This window comes from Helianthus annuus, chromosome 13 (assembly GCF_002127325.2).
Source record: "Helianthus annuus cultivar XRQ/B chromosome 13, HanXRQr2.0-SUNRISE, whole genome shotgun sequence".
In the NCBI taxonomy this organism is placed as follows: domain Eukaryota; kingdom Viridiplantae; phylum Streptophyta; class Magnoliopsida; order Asterales; family Asteraceae; genus Helianthus; species Helianthus annuus.
In genome coordinates this window covers 92,981,122-93,002,647 of record NC_035445.2, presented here as the reverse complement: position 1 = coordinate 93,002,647, position 21,526 = coordinate 92,981,122, and the positions used below count along the sequence as shown (strand labels likewise).

The 21,526-nt window shown below is 33.0% G+C and overlaps 3 protein-coding genes across 3 annotated transcripts; all 3 read right to left on the bottom strand.

The window, feature by feature from the left end:
• Positions 1 to 4,651: 4,651 nt before the first annotated feature.
• On the bottom strand, positions 4,652 to 5,536 carry LOC110901308 (ATP-dependent DNA helicase PIF1-like). The gene is made up of 2 exons (XM_022148145.1): positions 5,371 to 5,536; positions 4,652 to 5,118 (listed from the first exon to the last, which is right to left on the bottom strand). Exons 1-2 carry the CDS (start codon positions 5,534 to 5,536, stop codon positions 4,652 to 4,654), a joined length of 633 nt encoding a protein of 210 aa, XP_022003837.1.
• A 72-nt stretch (positions 5,537 to 5,608) lies between these two features.
• On the bottom strand, positions 5,609 to 7,666 carry LOC110901309. The gene is made up of 3 exons (XM_022148146.1): positions 6,604 to 7,666; positions 6,123 to 6,317; positions 5,609 to 5,904 (listed from the first exon to the last, which is right to left on the bottom strand). Exons 1-3 carry the CDS (start codon positions 7,664 to 7,666, stop codon positions 5,609 to 5,611), a joined length of 1,554 nt encoding a protein of 517 aa, XP_022003838.1.
• Positions 7,667 to 14,349: 6,683 nt separating this feature from the next.
• On the bottom strand, positions 14,350 to 15,652 carry LOC110901310. The gene is made up of 5 exons (XM_022148147.2): positions 15,402 to 15,652; positions 15,183 to 15,306; positions 14,924 to 15,109; positions 14,729 to 14,797; positions 14,350 to 14,635 (listed from the first exon to the last, which is right to left on the bottom strand). Exons 1-5 carry the CDS (start codon positions 15,578 to 15,580, stop codon positions 14,378 to 14,380), a joined length of 816 nt encoding a protein of 271 aa, XP_022003839.2. The 5' UTR covers positions 15,581 to 15,652; the 3' UTR covers positions 14,350 to 14,377.
• Between the last annotated feature and the right edge of the window lie 5,874 nt (positions 15,653 to 21,526).

The window sequence follows — 21,526 nt, the reverse complement described above, 5'->3', positions numbered from 1 at the left end:
CGGGTCCACCTTTTCCTTTTCTTTTCCCTTGGCCCGCTCCTTCTTTATGTGACACCTCGCGTCCGATCCACCGGCGCTAAAACTACCCGTTTCCGATGTTTTTTGGCGTTTCGCCATCGCCACCTCGTTGGGAATAGGCGCCCATTTTGGTTCGTCTTTTACAACCATCCACGCGCGAACGTGAGGAAAGTTGGTACCATTCTTGTCCTTATACTTTTCCAACGCCATTTTGAACACATCCTCGTCGTTCCACCCGCTACGACGGTCACTTGTATATAATTTATTATATTCCTCGCAAAACCTATTGATGGACGTGTTCATTTTCCGCCACTTTGAGGAAACCGAGTCGAGATCTCGATACGGGCCTTGGTCCATCAAGGCGAGAAACTTGGCCAATACCTTGGACCAAAACCCCTCACCCGATTGGTTATTACCTATAAAAAACAAACAAAATATATAAAGTGTTAACATAATAATAAACAAAAAAAAAACTTTAACAAAAAAAAATTAAAACTTTAACAAAAAAAAAAACCCACTGTTAACAAAAAAAAAACTTTAAAACTAATAAACATAAAAACCCACTGTTAACAAAAAAAAAATAAACTTTAAAACAAATAAACCTAAAAACCCACTGTTAACAAAAAAAAATAAACTTTAAAACTAATAAACCTAAAAACGAACTGTTAACAAAAAAAATAAACTTTAAAACTAATAAACCTAAAAACGAACTGTTAACAAAAAAAAAATAAAGTTTTAAAAATTTAAACTTTAAAAAATGTAAACTTTAAAAAATGTAAACTTTAAAAAAATTACGAACCTTTTAACGGGTTGTCAGAAATGCCAATGAAAGCCTTGGCTAAGGCTTCTTCTTCGATTGGTGTCCACTTAGTCGCCTTCGGTTTCGACGGTTGATCACCCACCACTTGCTTGCCTTTGTTTCGTTTTCCTTTCCCTTTAGGCGGTTGGGTTTCGGGAACAATCTCCACATCGTCTTCGGGTTCGGATTGGGTTGGGATCGGGATCGGTTGAGGTTGAACGGGTGGTGTGGGGATCGGTTGAGGTTGAACGGGTGGGAAGTTCTAAGCACCCCGCATCATCATTTGTTGAAGGGCTTGATTTTGGGAGATTTGAGCGAATTGGTTTGGCGAGTGTTGAAATGAAGCAAACGCGTTCGGTGAATATTGCGAGAATTGGTTCGGTTCTAGCGTCGGATAATATCCCGGAACCGAAAAAACATTAGATTGGGTCGGATTGTTGGGAGTATTCGGGTTGTTCGGAGTGTTCGGGTTGTCCGGGTTGTTGAACGGATCCATGAAAAAGTGTAAAAAGGTTTATAGTGGAAGAAGGTGTATAAAAATTATGTGAGAAAGAGATGAAATTTTGGGGTTAATTTGGTGATTGAAAGTGAAAATGGAAGGTAAATATATATATTTAAAAAATGTGACCGTTTGGATTTTTTCAAAATATGGAAATTCTTTTTTTTTATTTTTTTAACGGTCGAAATATTAATGTGGCCCCACTTTTTTGGACCGTCTCCAACGGCAAGGAACGGACGGAGAGGCCGCGACGTGCCGGGGGCGGCACGGTGTTGGGTGCGGCGCCGGGGTGCGACGGTGTGGGGACGTCCCCCATACCGTGTAGCCTAAGTATAAAACATAATGTTTTTCTTGAGAAGTGTAAGAAGACATTGTAATTGACATGTAGGCATCATGTTTAGACTTAGGCATACTGTTTTCGGTTGTATTGGTAAGAAAAACACCAAACATAATAATTTAAGACACAATACAATGAATTTTAGGCTTAAAACTTAAAACATCATGCCAAAAACGTTAAGTATTGTGTTTTAAGTGTTAAATAGTGTGTTTTAAATTTCATGTCTATAATACATTGCATTGTGTTTTAAATTGTTATGTTTAGTATTTTTCTTACCAAAACATTATGACTAAGTTCAAAATATGATGCATGCATATCAATTCGTATGTCTTCTCACTCCTTTCACGAAAAATGTCATTTTTACATTAAATCCAAAAATCTCATTTGTTTGTTACATTGCGAGAGATGGAATCTTAAAGAGTAAAATCCAAAAATCTAATTTGTTTTTACATTGAATATATAAAGAGAAATTCATAACTTTAAAAAGTTAAACAGCTCTTTCTGTTGCAATAATTCAATGCTTATCACATGTGTATATCCAATAACTAGTGTGATTGTATACGTGTCTGAGTAAAAAAATTATAGGTCGATTTAACATGTGTATAGATGTTAATATAGTAATGATTGTTTTGTTTTATATGCGCATATGTATATCTATCTGATTTAATATATCTAGTTGATTTTTCGCCCGCGCGTTGCGGCAGGGACCCAATGTCTGCAAAACGCGTGTCAGCAGCAGATACCGAATATCAAAACATAAATAAAAATGACGTGGTAAGGATGGTCAGTCCGTCCTAAAAGAAGCGATTTTAAATAACCTAATATATAATAATAGGACACACACGTCCTACACGTTGAAAATTCGGTTGTTTTCAATTTAGTTATTACGGTGCTAACATGTTAAAATATGGATGAGCTCGGTACTGGTAACTGCACCGAAAGTACCGATCTGGAAAATCATCGAAATTAGGTACCGGCACCGAAAATGCTCGGCACAATACGGTATGTTATTTGAAGGTAAAAATCAATAAATACAGGTATGGTGCTAGACCGGTGTCGAACCGAAAGTAACGATTCTGAAAACGCCAAAAGGTGGGTACCAAATTGGTAACGAAAATGATTTGGTAATAGTAAATTTGGTACCGATACGATACCGGTTTGATTACAGGATTTGATACGATTTGCTCATCAATAATCTAAATATCCAAGTTAATTTTACATGCTACAATTCATTCATTACAGAAAAAAGACAAAAAAGAAGCAAAATAAGTTGTTGTGCATATAAAACCTCATTCAAACGAAATACAGTTTACTTACTATGTGTATGAAAAGTAATCAAAACGGTGCAATTACTTGCATTGCTACGTTGCTACAGTAATCAAAACCGGTACCGAAAATACCGTTGCCGAAAAGTGTGTACCGGTACCGAATATACCTGGAACGGTACGGTACGGGTCGGTACTGGTACGGCACCGGTATTTGAGGGTAAATACCGGTGCCGAACCGGTACCGAAAGTACACTCGATTTGGTAAAAACGGGTACCGATACCGATACCCAATACTATTTGTTCATCTCTTAATGAATTACTGTTCATTCACTTCTAAAATTAATATATAGGTAATATTACATTTGCTTTTTTAATCTCATAATTTTTTTGTTTATTTCATTTATAAATATTACTTAAACTTATCTTAATCTCTATTATATTATAATAAATGTTTTAAAAATATCATCAAGTCTCTTCTTTTAATATTAATATTATATTTAAATAAATTCGTTATAATATAAATAATATTATGAAAATATATATTTTTTATTTACTCTATTTGGATACTCAAAATATTTTAGATTTTCGCAATGAATGGATAACAAAATATGCTGAATTAGTAGTAGAGATAAAACAATTAATATAAATTATATTATTGTAATTTATTTGCGATAATTCATATGTTATTTTTATTTCAAAATATTAATGTTATTTTAGTTAACATAATAATTAAAATAAAGTTCTTATCTAAGTGCTTTCATTTCAAAAACAGCTAATTAGTATGGGAATATATTTATAGATTAAATCCCTATAGTATGAAGTATTTCATAAAAATAACACAATTATACTTATTACACGGTAGATGTTAATATAGTAATGATAGTTTTGTTTTATATGTGTACTAGTGCTAATACCCGCGAATTTCGCGGTGTTGATAAATGATACGTCTCTTTTTTTAGGAAAAAAAAAAGTTAGTTTAAACTGATCATAAAAGAAATTGTATGCATGGACATATTATACTAATATTGTTTAATACATGTTTCTTACAAATTTGTCAGTTACGTTAAAATTTGTAAAGTTTATGAAATAGAAACAATAATTAAAGATAATAAATTAAAGATATAGATGGATAGTATAATACCAATTCAGGTGTTACTGTCATTGCAAAAAAAATGATAGTTAGGATCGTCACTTAGTTGTAGATAACCTTCGACATTGCTAATATGTTCGTATTCTTGCTGAATCAAAGGAGCGTTGTTTAACAAAAGTTGTCGACCATGTTTATTGAATATAATGATATTAAAATGTGTCGAATCCTTTAATTAAAGATAAAATATCACCATGATTTAACCGAAGATCTTCTATGTCACCATGATTTAAACCAAAATCCATAGTGGTATGATGGATTTTGGTGGACATGTTATTACTGCTTGTGATGTTTTGGTTTGTTGGCTAGTAGTTTACTGTTAAAGATAATTATCATTATATGATAGTGACGGATACCATTATTTTGGATATAAGTTTTAGTGGTATTTTTTGATAAGTGATTATTGATGTTCATAGATAGTTTTAAGTTAAGATTTGGTTGTTTGTATGTTATTTATATTATTGTATAAGTTTGAAGTGACATTAGTTAAACTTTTAATGCATCAAGTAAACAATACAAATGAATATCATAAGACAAAAAATAAAACAGTCAATGTTCGGAAACTAAAAGTAAAATAAGTAACCTATAAATTTGTAAATATCTCTTTGTATACAACATTAGTAGTTTTATTCGTAATCTTCCAGTCAACATCTAAAACTAAAAGTTTTAAGCCGTCCATGCTTTTGACTCTTGACAGTGCCACGTAGAGTTGTCCATGAGTAAAAACAGGCTGCCTTAGAAACAAACCAACTTTCGATAGAGACTGCCCCTGGCTTTTGTTTATTGTCATGGCAAAACAAACTGAAACTGGGAACTGTCTTCTTTGTAGCTTAAATGGTATTCGTTTGTCTGATGGTGACAAATTAATCCGTGGAATAAAAGTTCTAGTTCCAGCGTTACTTCCAGAAATGACCTTTGCTTCAATAACCCGATCACCAAGTGTAACGACTTGTAATCTTGTACCATTGCATAGACCATTTTTCTGATCTAGGTTTCGTAAAAGCATTATTGGAATACCAACTTTTAAAACTAATCTGTGATTAGGCATACCTGAAAGTTTTAGACCATTTAGAACATCAGGGGGGTAAACATTGTGTCGCATATGGTCATTTACATCCTCGGATTGGCATATCGAATCAGAGCTTAGATACTCCTTTTGTTCACCAGGAAACTATGCCAATAAAAGGTCATTTATTTCGTGAACAATCTCGTTCTTTGGCGCGAGTATAGCTCTTTCTTGAAAGTAGTTAGGATCTTTGAAATGTTCAAGTATCGAAGGATACACAAATTTGATTAAACTACCAATTGGATCAATGGAATCAGTAATCAAGAGTTCTTCCGGAATGTCAATAACAACCTCACCATCATTTCGACCACTAACCTTGCCCTCACCAATATCCAAAAGCCAATTTGCAAATTCTTTTGTTTTTTCAATATCAGCATCATCCATCCCAACAGTTAACCTCATATTCTTTGTTAGCTTTAGTAATTTGCAATTGCTCCAAATATATGATGAACTCAAAGAAGCGTTAACAATGTCTTATCTAGAACCATTAGGAACACTTGGAAGAATCTGGCTAAAGTCACCGCCAAAAACAATTACCTTTCCTCCGAATGGTAAAGATACGTTCTCTGAAGAATCAGACATAAGTATGTCTTTTAAGGTTCTATCCAAAGCTTCAAATGCATGTTTGTGAATCATTGGAGCTTCATCCCAAATAATAAGCTGAGTTTTTTTTAAAAGATGAGCAATTTCGGTATCAGGTTTCACGCGGCAAACAGAATCTTCATTTAAATTCAAAGGAATGGCAAATCTAGAATGTGCTTTTCTACCTCCTGATAGTAGCAAAGACGCAATACCACTTGACGCAACATTTAATACAATTTCACCTTTACTTCGGATGGCCGATGATAATGTCTTCCATAGATAAGTCTTACCAGTCCCACCATATCCATAAAGGAAAAACACCCCCCCCCCCTTATTTATTCTAACAGCATTCGTAATTACATCCAAAACATGTCGTTGTTCGTCAGTTAAGCTGCCAACATACAACGTAACTCATCTTCCAGAGTAGCATTGTCGTAAGATAGCTCTTCGTGAATCAAATGATTATTAGCTGAAGAAATAGATCCGCCGTCTGGATACGGCATTGTTGCAAAGTTTCTCAGCGAGGAGTTGTTACGAAGTAAGAATTTCTCAACTTCTAACAACGCAAAATTCTTAATCCGAGCGTCAGAGTAATTTAAATCTGTCAAAAAACCAAATAAAAAAATAGGCCCATAAGTTGTAAGAATTTGTAAATAAACAGCGTAAAATTTGTTTAAAAATATACTTATTACTAAATAACGTGTGTCAGACAATTTAAACAAATAAACATAATATAAAAAAAACTGTTTCTTTAAACAAATTGCTTTTTTATGATATAATAGAAAACATACCTTCAACGTCTAACTCTTTTTCTTGTCTTTATACAATGTCATCTGGTAAATATTTCCATGTCTGGTCCCATACAAAATCAGGTCTAGACAAACTACCAGACATCAACATTGTTCCAAATAAAGTTCGTAGATAAGAAGCAGTGCCATAAACGTTTGCTTCTTTAATCGCTTCAACATACTCGTTGTCATCATCCAAAAGCCCATAAGCATAGCATGCATCTCTAAACGTAGGATATAATCGACCGTTTACAGTCCGAATATCTTCAAATGATTTTGGTCCCTTTACTTTGTTCAACAATATTCTTAGATAATAAGCTTCACCGGCTGAAGGGAAGACATAATGAATCCTACCGATTGAAGAATATCGTTTCCTTATTTCCCAACTTCGAGAACTCGTTTTAAAAACAAACTTTGATGGAAATTCAACATAAGTAAGTTGACGTGCCTGAGGTAATCGTTCGTTACACTTCATCCAAGATAAGAAGATGGTTGAAGCAACAGATGGTTTTCTAAGAACATCGTCAATGTCATCATCTGCACCATAAACTATGTTTTGTTGACCGGGAAGATGAAAAGGCAGACGCATTACTGAAGGATATCGATAATGAATGTCATATGAAAAAATTCTCCATGCAGATTCGCATGCAGAGATGTATCGGCAATCATAATATTTTTCTATTTCATCCACAACAGGTTCCTGGTCATCATTATTGTTACTATCTACCACTCTAAGAGTAGTTCTATCTGGACCTTTATTAATGTATTTGAACAAATACTTGATAGAACCGATTTGGTTGCACCATTCAACGTTAATATGAGCCTGGTATCGTTTTAAGAGCAATTTACTATATGGAACAACAAATCGGTTATCAACCTTGACACGCGATTTTTCAACATATACGCCAGAATCTCTTCTACGATAAACTGGAAATCCTTTTTTGTCCAAACAAGTGTTTTCGGCGAACTTCTTGGGAAATTTTTTTGAACATTTACGGTCCAGCATGCAAGGAGAATTCATGTTCAGAACACCACACGGTCCATGAATCATGTAGTCAGCCACCAATTTATACAACTCAGGATCTTCATCTCTATCAGGAATCTCGGCAGAAATGATTGGATCAAGTTGGTCAACGGACGCTATCTTGCTATCAGGATGCATGAATACACAAATATGCGCATGAGGGAGTCCACGTTTTTGAAATTCAACGGTGTAGAGTGTGACAACCCGAACTTTCAAGGTTAGTAACGTTTAAATCTCATGATCTCGACTCCTCGTTATTTCTTTTCATAATGCCAAGTATTAGTGTTACTTGTTCGAACAGACCGCACCCTAAACCCTTGTAACCCGATAGAAACTGATTGGATTTAAATTAGCTCATTAGATTTATGATTTGGATATATATAAGTTAGTGGGCTTGAGCCCAATTCGGATAGTCAACAGGAAACCGCCCCAAATGTGTTATTTTAGCAAAACTTGTTTAATTGTTTAGTTTAAAACTCAAAACCAAAAACAAACTTTACCTACTTCCTTGTGCTTGCAACTTATCGGCCCAACCTTAAACAACTCGGCCCACTCTTTTCTTTTCCTTCTCAAATACGTAAACAAGGTGTTGTGATTAGTGGCAGCCCTAAATAAACCCTCACCATTATTATTACGTACATACTGTTTAAAGTTCTCAACTTCTTGCGAACCCTGGCACATCCTCTTTTGAATTCGGTAACCGGCGACAGAACCCTTCCCCTTCGAAGTCTGTGTATTCAAGCATCACCCTTACCATTCGGTTAGTGTTATTATCGTCCATGTTGAGTCTAGTAGTTGTGTTGGCTATGTGCAGTATGTTCGTATCGTATATGTGTGTTACAAGAAGGCATGATTATACTTGTTAGATAAGATATATTTAGATCAGACGGATCGGTTAGGTTAATATAATGAGTAACAACAAGAACTAATTTGTAATTCCAAGGATTTCGTGATGATGTGGTGTGCTAGTTCTTGATAAAAAAAATAGGACTTTAATGGTCGAACTTGTGAACATGTAAATTGTTATATTACAGTGATGTGTTTAACATATAGGACTCTAATTATTTCCACATGATAACCGGTTGTTTGAGATCTTGGTTAGTAACCCCTACTTGTTATGTGAACATATATATGAAAAGAATGATCCAACAATTTATGTTAATGATATGAATGAATTGTTTGTGCTGGTAATTACTCGTCTAGATAACGATCACTGTTGTTGAAATTATATCAATGTTATGTGACAAGTTGGTAAATTATGATTGTGATTTGTGACTTTAATCTTGATTAAACTGGACTCAATATTATGTTTACTGATGTTGTAAAGAATAAACTAATGAATTCAAGTAATTTAAGTTGGGCTAGCCAACTCCTTAATTATATGCTGAAATTAAGTGATATGTAGAGTAAATCTGATGTGGGTGGTGATGAATGGACCGAAGTTTCCCTTGCTTTTCCTTAGTGGGCCGCCAATAAGCATCAGAATTTAGTGGGCTGGGAGTTAGTGTGTTGACTTTTTGGGCGGCATGCATAGGGATGTTGAATGCAAAAAAATATGATCAGTGAATATGGATGTTGAATGCATCGATGTTTACAAAAGAAAAGTATAATATGCATTTCCTAACTCAGATCAACTTTGTTCATGCATGTTAATTTAAGATTGTTTTGTTTTTTTTGGAATAGCTTATGTAATGTAAGGTGGATAGGACCTATTATCCTGAAATAATAAATTAAGTGAAATTTACTGTGCATTGTGTGATACTGTGTGTTAACCTGTTAACTTGATCACATGAACACCGGGTTGTTTGGACACTAGGGTATTGCAAAACCCTACTCGTATACTCATTTACATGACCTTATATTATAGGTCGCGTGTAACTGGCCTAACCATTAATTAACGTTAGAAGTACATTATCACACCGAGCAAACAAAGGTGAGTTCACTGCTCTTTTTCAAGCATGCATCCCGGGGAGGGATATCGGGTAACGTTCCAGGGAGGAACGTCAGGTTTTGGGATGTTTGTTATTATTCTCACCTTCTATCATATAAGACCCCTTACATCTACCGACAGTTGCCGAGGAGGCAACGAGGTTATTAGTTGATAGCGCTATTAGGTTTGGCACCCTCACACCGTACCTGGGAGGACGGGCGTGAACTAATTTCCTTAAAGCATGACCAATGTTTTGATAGAGACATTGGGGTTGGGCAAACACATCTTGTAGCCATTTTGGTATTCGAGTTAATAACAACATCAAATCAATTTGTTAAACTATTTTATACATGTGACTGATAACTAAACACGGTAACAAAACTTTGAACTCACCAGCGTTGTCTGACACACTTGTTTGCATGCTTGTAGGTCGTTAGCTGTTTTGCATTGGAACTTGCTATCTGGAGTAGCTGGAGAGGTCATGGGTCGACTGGGGGAATTAATGCTATTGATTTCTTGATACTATATATTGGTTTTTAAACTATTTAACTTCGTTTAATCTTGCTTCCGCTGAATACTTTGGTTTTCTTTTGAACTTGGATGGTGTTTTATTAATAATCAAGAACTTTATTTTAGAATTATGTATGGGTTCTATGTAATTAGTGGCTCGTTGCTGGTACGTCACACGCCTATCAGGGACACTCCCTAAGTGGTATTTTGGGGGTGTGACATAGACAACTACAAAACAGGATTAGATAATGGAAAAACATTATAAATACAAACATAAGTAAATCTTATATAGACAGATGATTATTAATAAGAATAATTCACAACTTATTGAATAAAAGTAAAAAAAATTTGTATACTTCATAATTAAAAAGAAGCGTACCAGAGTTGACTCTACCAAGTAAGTTGTTATCTTTAAGGTCCTTAGTTATGGAATCAAGCTTGATCTTGAAAATTCGACACAAAATGTCTGGTCTATCTTCAGGTCGTATGGTCGTATCTTTTAAAAACCTTTGTATTTCAGGCCACTTTGGGTTACATGTAATCGTGATGAAGAAATCAGGATACCCAAACCATTTGCATAAAGACATTGCGTCTAAATAGTTTTGCATCATATAGCACGAACCACCGGTGAAAGAAGAAGGAATAAATATACGTGATCCGATTTTAGACATGTCTTTGTTGCCATCATTATTTTCCTTTTGTATATTCTGCAAAGTATCAGATCTCAGGTGAGTCTGCTGTCGTCTTATGTAAAACAACCGTTCGCTCTCTATCATAGTGTAAGCATCAACAAAAAATTGTTGGAAAAGTCGTCTTGCATAATGAAGGAGAGAAATTTGTTTACACGGTCTTGAAGTCGATAAGCAAAGAACTCACGCATAGTACACATTGCTCGCTTGCTATTGGTGTCTTCGGTAAGACCTCTATGAAGGATGTCAACTCTATACATATCTTCTCCATACGGGAATAACAAAGGATATTGTAAAGAAAGATACGACGAATGTAATTCACTAATACGCTCGATACGACCTGTTTTGGTTTTTACGACAATATCTCGATTTTCAACAGCCTGAGTTATATATCCAATAACCAATGCAGCAACTTCAGAAGCTTCAGGCAGGTTGTAAGTTCTACCGTCTTTCGATCTCTTACCAATAAGACATAGCTTTAAGTTGATATGAGGATTTTGTTTAAAACAATCTCTGGCTTGTCGATATGTTTTAACCAAAGCATTGTTAGAGTCTAGCATATTTGTAAGTTGTTGGATAATCTCAATATCATAAGATGTTTCGGCGGATGAATACGAACTGTCTGAAGACCTGAAACTTGCAACATACGAAACATTTATTAATATCTTACTGATGTAATTTACTTAAAAAGTAACGTAACATACTGAGATTAGAATAAAAAACATACCCAACAGCGTTTTGGCGGTTGAACACTTCATTATCCGTGTCATATATATACAACTGGCTGAATCTTGGCTCATCCCCGTCAACTGGTAAAAGGCTACCAATTGTATGATAGTTTTGACCACTTAATCTAAATACATAAGGAGCGTTTCCACGGTTGATAGTTTTGTCAATCCTACCTCCCATTGAGGTAAATGAGAACATCGAATTATATCGTCGAATATTTTTTAAAAAAAATTACTTTTAGCCTCACCACTAACAAAAAGTTGTTTCAAAATCATAGGAGGATGTTTTAGGTCAGGTAACAAAACTTTACCATACGCACAACAAAGAGAAAAGTTCGTTTTGTTTGGCTTTTTTTCTCCCCTGTTGGCCTCGGATTTCCATAACTTTGCATTACATGATTGACATACCATGATCTGGTCACCATGATCCAAGTAATCTGTATGTTTTTTTTTTTTTTGTGATGCAATAAATAAGTTGACAAACATAATATTTTTTCAAACAAACAAATGCAAAATTAGTAAACTGCAAAAGAAATAATAAGTAAGGCAACTATACCTTTTGAAACACTAGTCAGCGGGTTCCATACAATGTCAGGAACGTAGTTATCAGACTCTGCTGCCAAGTCAACCATAGGTATTGGTGTAATATTTCGACGAATGTTTTGTAACACGCGCTTCCCCTTTGACATGTTTCTCAATATTGAATGTGATGGTGATTTATTGTTAGAGTGTCTTAAAACACCATTGGAAGATGCGTCATTTCCTATATGTATAGAAATGAATAAATAAAAGTATAGAAGTTAAGGATGATGGACTATTAGAATGCAAATTTGACATTACCTAAATTGGCTGAAACTTTGATATTTGTTACAAAGCTAACGGACGATGGAGTGTTCACTGTAAATGTTGTATTCGGACTGGAATCTTGGTTTCGAACCAAAGATGAATTGAGATTGATACTCGTAACATTTCGTTGCGATGAATGGTTATTTAATTTTTTGTTTTTCAAATATATCATTCTGGCTTTTCTTCTTTCAACAGAGTCATCGGTTTGACTATTGTGAACAATAACTGATATCAAATAGGAATTAATTAGACACACACACACACACACACACACATATATATATATATATATAGATATAATATTAGGCTGCATTTCTGAAAAGAATTTTGAACTTACCATTGGAGATATTAGACAAAGGAGTTGTTGAACAACGATTTAGGGAAGGCAAGTCCGCAATTGATAATGCAGTGTTAAATGCAACTGTGGTACTCGGACTCAAATTTTCTTTATGAGATATAGATGAACTTAGATTATTGATTGTGCCATTACTTCCAGATGATCTGTTCATGAGTCTTTTATTATTCAAATACATCCTTCTTGCTTTTCTTCGCTCAGCTGACTCATTTATTCGATTATAGCGAACACTATCTGTACTCAATTAGAGATTACTTATTATTTAAAAATATATAAAAATATTAGACTACATTTATGATTGAAAAATTGAACTTACCATTCCATATCTGAGACAATGGAGTTGGTGGACTACAAATTATGTTAGGAACGTGTGCGTTGGTTGATGCAATGTTAGGTGTAAATGTTGTATTCGGACTGAAATTTTCTTTGTTATGCATAAATGAGTTGATGGTACCATTTCTTTGGGATGCATTGTTATAGAACCTTTTGTTGTTCATATATATCCTTCTTGCTTTTCTTCTTTCAGCAGCCTCGTTCACTTGGATATTGCAAATAGTAACTGAAATGAAACATTGATTAATAAAATATTACATATATTTTTAATAATAATAATACACTGTAGTAATCGAATTTATAGTTGAACCTACCATTGGAGATATCAGACAAAGGACTTGTTGAATATCCAATTATGTTAGGAACATCTGTACTTGAGGATGAAGTACTTTTTCGTCTTCGTGACATTTTTTTGAATATTCAATATATCTCGCATGTATTATAAAAAAAGATTAAATAATGTACAAATGAAAACGATAAAGGAAAACAGTAATGAGATAATAAAAATAGAAAAATACAAAACTATATCGCTGAAATGAAAAATTCGAAGACTTCCATCAAACATGTAAATAGTAAAGCAAGATAAATAATAAAAGATTATTAAACTAAGTCTTCACAAAATGTATAATGTTATGAGAGCACATACCTTAAGAGAGAAACAAAGAAGACTTATGTGTTCTTCATTTAGAGAATGATGATACAAATGAATGATGTTTGATACAATGAGTGTTTATATGATTTGGATTTATATAGATTGGCAAAAATATTAAAAAAGGGAAGTAGGAGTAAATTATGGATGAATTAATATTGAATAGAAAGTAAATTGCAATCATATTTGATTTAGTACATTTAACATAAGTTGTTATTGTTTTAGAATAAATGAAAAAATAGGAAACTGCTGATAATTGATTTACATAGTAATATAACAATTGTTTCTACTAAACATATTAACGTAAGTGTATATATATATATAATAAAAATATTATAAAATAAAATAAGATATTATTTAACATACATATAAGATTTTTGGAGAGTGAAAAAAATGAAGCTATTATTTAAAGATAAATGGTAAGACACATGTATAATTTATATTTTTTTGGTAGAATAAAGTCAAGATTATATAACTTATAATGACTCAACCATTTTTATTGACAATTGTATATTAAAACACATCAAAATGAAACACATTACTGAAATATAAAATCAGTATGTATATAATGTAGATGACAAATGTATCATGCAAAATGCAACAATGTAGAGGCTAATGTAAACCTTAATAATTGAAAGACAAACCACAAAACTTCTAATATTTTAAATATAATATATATTATTGAAATACCAAACTGATTCAAAACATGATATTGTCCACACAGAAAACAAACCAACCAAGATCAAGTAGTATTATAACATAAAATAATAAAAAAACAATTCGAAACCACGAAAGTAATGCATAATAAATTATTTCTCGAGCTTTGGAATCAGCAACTTCTTCTTCTCATCACTGTTGACATGTTCCATTTCACTTGATTTATGCACCTTTGTTGCTGACATCGAGCAATGCTCTTCCACATCATAGACTTCTACTAAGTTATGCTTGACATCATCTTTATTAGCAATTGTAGTAGGAGTGTCCATGTCAGCCAAAACAACGGGTGAGACAGTGCTGTCCATGTTAGAAACAGGAGTTGTGTTTACAGATCCAGTTGCAAGACAATCCTACAAAAAGGTAGTATGTATTTATAAAATTGAATCATTTAACAGTTTTTCAGCACTAACATGAGATTGGTATCAAACACATTAAAAAATAACGTTAACTTCATCGGCTGACTGACTCTGAAAATCAGAAATACCAAGATTCATGGAACAATTTTCTGAACCCTGTGTGCGTGAAAATAAACAGTTATGGAAAGGTATATAATAAAAAAGAATGGAAGTAAACATGTTAAGAGCAAAAAAAATTAAGTAACAAAGTGAAACATAGTTTATAAGAAAAGCAGAACATACAGTTATCTGTGGGAAACACTGTTTCTGTTCAAGTACAGATATAACATTAGGATCCACTGTAAGTTTGGTGATACCATACTTTTGGATGTTATACTTCAAAACATACTTGGTCACTTCTATTTTAAAAGCAATTTTCTGGTTGACCAAGACATCTAGTTCAGCAGGAGTCTTCAACGGATCAGAACGCTGACATAAAATAAGACAACATATAAGGAACATGTATAATTTATAATAAAAAAATTACATTAAGTCAACATACAAACTCAGGATTGGCATCAAGAATATCGACAACAGACTTTCCAACCAACTTCCGTGCTTCACGATCAAAGAGAGTTAGCGTAACAGAAGCAGAAGGGTCTTGCACTCTAACATGTATCTTAAACCTGTGAAAATTAAAGTTGAAATGTTTGTATGAAATGTTTATTAAGTGAATACGTTTAAATAAAACAAAAACCACAGATACGTTGGTTTGACTTACTTGGGAGAAGCAGTTATTTCTTTATTAATACAACGATCAGAAACACATGTCGGAACCTCTTTTTCTGCTCCTGAACCCTTTTCTTTCGCTTCATCAATGAAAATAGGTTCTTTGTTTATCTTTTTGTTACACCTGTTACAGCCATCATAGAACCACCCTTCATCCTTGTAAATTCCCATAATGGTTCCAAGAACAATGACTTTGCTAACATTCACACATATTTTATAAGGTATTATGAAAAAATGTTTATTGCATAAAGTATAAAATAAGTAAGTGATTTGAAAATTTACCTTAGATATCGCAAATACATCTGAAATGTTGTAAAAATCTTTACTCTCCAAAAATTCTTCTTCCACAGATTTGGTCATGAAACCAAGGCTACTTGACTCACTTACCTCAACATCACTTGCAAGCAGACTACAAAAAAAAAAATACTATCCAAGTAAATGTATTATGTAATATACTTATAATCAACGAAATAAGTCAGTTTGTTAATTAACCTTGTTTTGAAAACATTCACTTCGTCAAAATCATGGTTGTAAAAGAGCCTACTCACAGTATATGAATTGTTAACATATGGGGAACCTGTGTTGTAAGATAAAATTGCAAGTAAAATACCTAAAAATGATAGAAGACTTCATATTAACGTGCTATAATAAATTAAATTTACACAAAAAAAAATAAAAATTTAAATACCGTTCCACCACTTGATTTTTCCAAACTGCAAAATTATGATAGCATGAACATTCTTTGATACTTTCCAAAAAAGCTATGATTTCATCACAATATTGGTCCCATAGGATAAGATATACTTTCCGGTTCCTGCATAAAAGTTGATTTTTATCAACACATAAATATTTTACAAATTAACATTAGTATTGATGTAATACTTTTAGATTTGTATTATTAATATGTATAATATATTGTATATGAAGAGAATAAATAAAATACGTACTCCAGATCTGATATTTCAATGGTAACTTTTACAGATTCCTTCCCGGTTGACTTGTTACGAATGACCTCTTTTGGAAATGATCGTGTTAAATAACCAATGACGTCTGAAGCAAAATAATAAACCAAAAATATTAATAAATTTAGAAATTGGATTGAAAAATATATATGAACAAATGGGATTTTATATGAATAGAAATTATATATACATACCAACTGTAACACTTTCATTGATAGCATGGTTTAATATGTCACCAAAATTTGCGAAATCAAACCCATATGGAGATCCACCAAAATCTTGACATTCAGTAACTTGGGTAGTACTTTGGAAAAAAATTCTGTTTTGATTTTGAACATACTTGTAGGTTGAGTTATTGAACCCTATTGTAGGATTTATCACAATCAAACATTGTTTCTCTACCAATGATGCCTGAAACTGTGCCAAAAATCGCTTGAAACAGACAGCTTCCATCTTTGTACCCTGTATAATGAAGAATAGTATCAAATCAAAGAATATAATAAGAATATTTATAATAAAAATTAGTACAAATATTCTCACAAACAAAATGATGTATTCAGAAAGACATATAACCTCTTCATCAATCAAAATCATGTCCATAGAGTAGATATCTATAGGATTTCTCTTATCAGGATGGTCCCAAATCCTGATAACCCAAACCTTGACTGTGAAGTTTTCTTGAAAAGCATCAACAGCTCTCAACATGGTTATGTTCTGGTGCTCCATAATATATGCTATTCATTGCAAAAGAGAATTAAAAATGCTCAGTAAGATAAAATAAGTTGTGTAACAAATAAACAAAGAAAACAGAAACCAAAACATGACTTCTTTTGTTTTTTCAACGTGATGTAATGCAGTAAAAAAGACAATGCCAAGGAGAGCATAAGAAATAAGAAATAAGAAATAAGAAACACCTAATAAAGGATTTGTGAGTGAATATGCATAGTAGTGGAAACCTAACAACACTATTTATATGTATAATAGGATACATTATAAAAGGAATACATCAATCATTAGCAAAATAATTTTCTGAAACATAGGAAAGTCTACAAAAGTAGTCAACCATGAAATCTTGAATTCTTGTATATGATTTTGAAAAATGAGATATCTTATAAGTTGGCTTGATTTGGGTAATTTTTTCTTTGTTAAAATTTAACTGATTTGATTTCATCTGTATTTAGGGCAAGTAAGACTAAATCATATATATGGTTGATTGACAGTATGTTAGTAATTTTAGAAAATTTTAGTAATTTTAGAAATGTTTTATAAATGAATAGACTTTCTAAATTACTTGATTTATGTACACTTTTGATAAATCAATAAATCAAACATACTGTTGTCAAATGATAGATGTAAAAAATAACTCTTCGAGATTTATATGTACTTAGTGGCACAAAAAATAACTCTTCGAGATTGTGTTCAATATTATCTTATTGATAGATGTAAAAAATCAGTTCAAATGAGTTTATAAAATTTATATGTACTCACTTAATTTAGAAAATGGGGCCAACAGGTGAATGAAGGAATATATGATGCAATAAACAACTGAACATCAGTTATTCTTCTTCATGTTGTGTTCCAGTTGATAACAAAATAAGTGGATACTATGATCAAAGACAATCCATTCAAAAAGCAATACAATTTTTTTTAAATATCCTTTCACCAACCTAACCGATCAGTATAAATGGATGTAGGGTAATTTAGAAATACCTTATTGAAATGTGTGACTTAGGGATTTTAAGGAGCTGTAATCAATGTCAAGCCTATGAGAGACACTTCACAAAAATGTCCAGATTAGCATTATCTAAGAAAACAATAATTTATTTTGCAATATATCATAGTAATCTGCAACACAGAGCATTATATTATATGTTTAAATTACATATTACATAGGAATTAATTAGACACACACACACACACATCAAAATCGATTATTATTATTATTATTATTATTATTATTATTATTATTATTATTATTTGTGGGTTGCCTTATTAAATTCTCACCTTATATCAGCTTTTCTAGCTTTCTTTTGTAGCTGGATCCTTTATCTACAATACATTGTTTTCGTGTTTGATTCCAAAAAAAGGACCTACAAAGAACAGACTTCAAGATCCATCAAACTAATCATAGCAAAATCTTTGGATTGGGTTAAGAGGTCAAACGTCGGGATGGGTTAAATAACATCTTTTTAAAAAACTTGACAAAACTATGTTATAATTATAAAAATGGAACTTTTTTTATAAAACGATTTAGACATAAACTCAGCATTTGATACATTCCACACAACATTCAACTTGCATCTAACCAATTAAATATGGAGCATAATCCACACTATAATGACCATCTATTGTAAAACTTTAGATATAAATATTCGTAAACATGGTATATATTAAGAGGGTTGATTGAGAGCCGAAAAGGCCAAATTCACTTATCTAAAGATGTGTGCTTGGTTAAAGCTTGGAAATGTTTATAAAAGATGGTAAACCTGATTTTTTTTAAAACACAAAACCTAATTCGATAAACAGAGAGTAACTAATTACGAAATCAAGTTGTACACAATTATAACATGCATATGTATACAGTTTATAATTTAACAGATGCTAAATCAAAGAGAAAAACAAATTTGATTCGATAAATAGTAAAATAAACTGGAATCGATTGAATGACCAAAATCATTCAGCAGGCAGATTCCGATACTCAATTTTATAAACAATTACATTCAGATTCAGATTTCAAGATAAAGCTATAAACTCAACACAATTTAGCATCAATTTCATAAAAGTTACCCTAAATCAACTCAACTTTACAAACAAAAATCACACAAATTAACTCCAAACAATGACAATATGCAGTACGAACAGGATACTGGTTCATCAGTGACGTCTTACAAACCCTCAAAACCAATCAAAACTAAAGTCAAAATCACAAAAAATAAAATAAAAATGAACTCAAATCGAAACCCTAATTTCACACACTCAACGTACGTACCCGCTGTCTCCGAGAACAATAACCTTGAGCAAAGTTTTTCTTCGCAAATACATGGCGAAAGAAACTGTAAACGATTTCAAATCTAGAGAGAGAAAGTGATGATAGAGAGAGAGATTGGGATCAACAGTGCAGGAGAAAAAAGGGCGCCAATTTCAATCCGTATGTATTTCGATCTGTATGTATTCTCCATCAATTAAGAAGAAATGGTGTTGATGATTAAGTTACCTAATGAAATCTAACATTTTTGATGAAGAAAAGGATTCGATCGCCATAGGAGAAGAGGCAGAGAAATCAAAGGAAAAACTCTAATGTGTGTGAACTCGGGTTATAAGGCTTATATACCCATGCGATATTCTTGACCCGAACTTCATAAACGGGTCCGCGTGAAAAGAGTGTAGTTGCTAGGAAACGCCATGTGTCATCTATAGCCTAAAAAACATGCCATGTGTGAAATGGTGGTTAGAAAAATGTCATGTGGCACCCTAGGTATGTCTTTTATTAGGTAGGATAGATATGTACATTTATAGATGTTTATAATAAATATTACCATAGTCCTTTATTTTCAATAAGCTAATATGTATTACAATACGTAAAAGTGACATTTTAAGATATCCAAAAAATAAAAGTGTTCTCTAATGGATAGATTGTCTTTGGTTCGTATAAAGGGGTTGCCGTTTCGTGGCAACTTCAATTTTGATGATGGAGGATGAAGATTTTGGTTATGTATTGTTTTGTCTGCTAGATATCTTTTAATGATGTATAGTAGGCTAGGTTGATGTGATGTCATAGGTACTTTTATGTTTGTTGGCTTACATATATGGGGCATGTCCTGTATATGAACTAGTGTGGAACTCATTCTTACTACTTATACTTATTTGCGGTTGTTTATAATAGATTCACCGGGGTAACCCTTTACCCAAAAAATAAAAAAAAACTTTTTCTCCTTATTACATAAGGTACAACCATAAAATTAGGGTAGTTTAGTCTTTTAAACAGTGATTATATTTTACTCCTCTCATTTTATTACACTTTAATCCCTTAATTTTAAAAAAGTTATACAAAATTAGGTAGTAGTTACAATTTTCCTACTTATAAAAACAAACTACTCCTACGATTTTTAAATGGCTGTTACTTTTTTGTACGTAATATTTTTTTAAATTACACCATAAGAACAATCATTTTGTTCTTTTTAACTTGAGTTTGGTATAGCTATAGTTTTTTTTATTAAAAAATTGATGTGTTACGTGATTAACGGTATCTAGAGGTGAGCAATAACTGAATCGTTAACCGAAAACAAATAAGACTAATCCGAAATCAACGAACAACTGAATTAACTGAAAACTGATTAACCAAAAACCGGTTATCAGATTTTTTTGTACCCTCGTTATACCAAAATTAACTGAATCGAACTGAATCGTTCATATTTTCGTATATTCCAAGGTTTTATACCTCAAGTTCATGTACTTCATATTTAATACCACGATTTCATGTATTTATATCTCAACTTCATGTATTTCTAAGTAAAAGTTTAGCCAATTTTGGTTTTGGTTATTTACCAAAAGTAAACGAACCAAATAAAAAAATCGTCAATCTAACCGAATAAACTAAAATAATTAACCAAACACCAATTGGTTAATAAAATTGTAACAACACCCAAAACACCTTATAAGGACCCCTGATCGCAACCCCGGACTTGTACGGCGTGAACCAGTACGAAAAACAAAGAAACTAGTAACTGGACTCTCAGGAGACACGTGGGCGTGGGGGGGGGGGGGAGGGTGACCCCTAAATCTTCCACATGTCGCGGGGGAGTACCAAGACATGTGTGACTCGAGTGTAACGTGTGGTGGGGCTATACGAGCAATGAAGCTGACCTAGGGCTACTAGGTGTCGGCCGCGACACGCGGGGGTGTCTCTGGATTCTGGCACGACGCGCGGGGGGTGCCAGGGTGCACCTATAAAACCAACAACTTGGGATAGATGTCTATGCACATTTACGTTCAATTTTTGACGTAAAATTTTTCTCGTGTCTCCGTTTTCTTGCACTATACCCCTAAATCTGCGAAACTTTGCCCCGTTGTAAGTGTTTTAACCCCTGATCACTGATTCGAAACCCTGTCCGATTGATTCCGAAACACAGCAACGGATGCCAAATTGTTGCCTGAA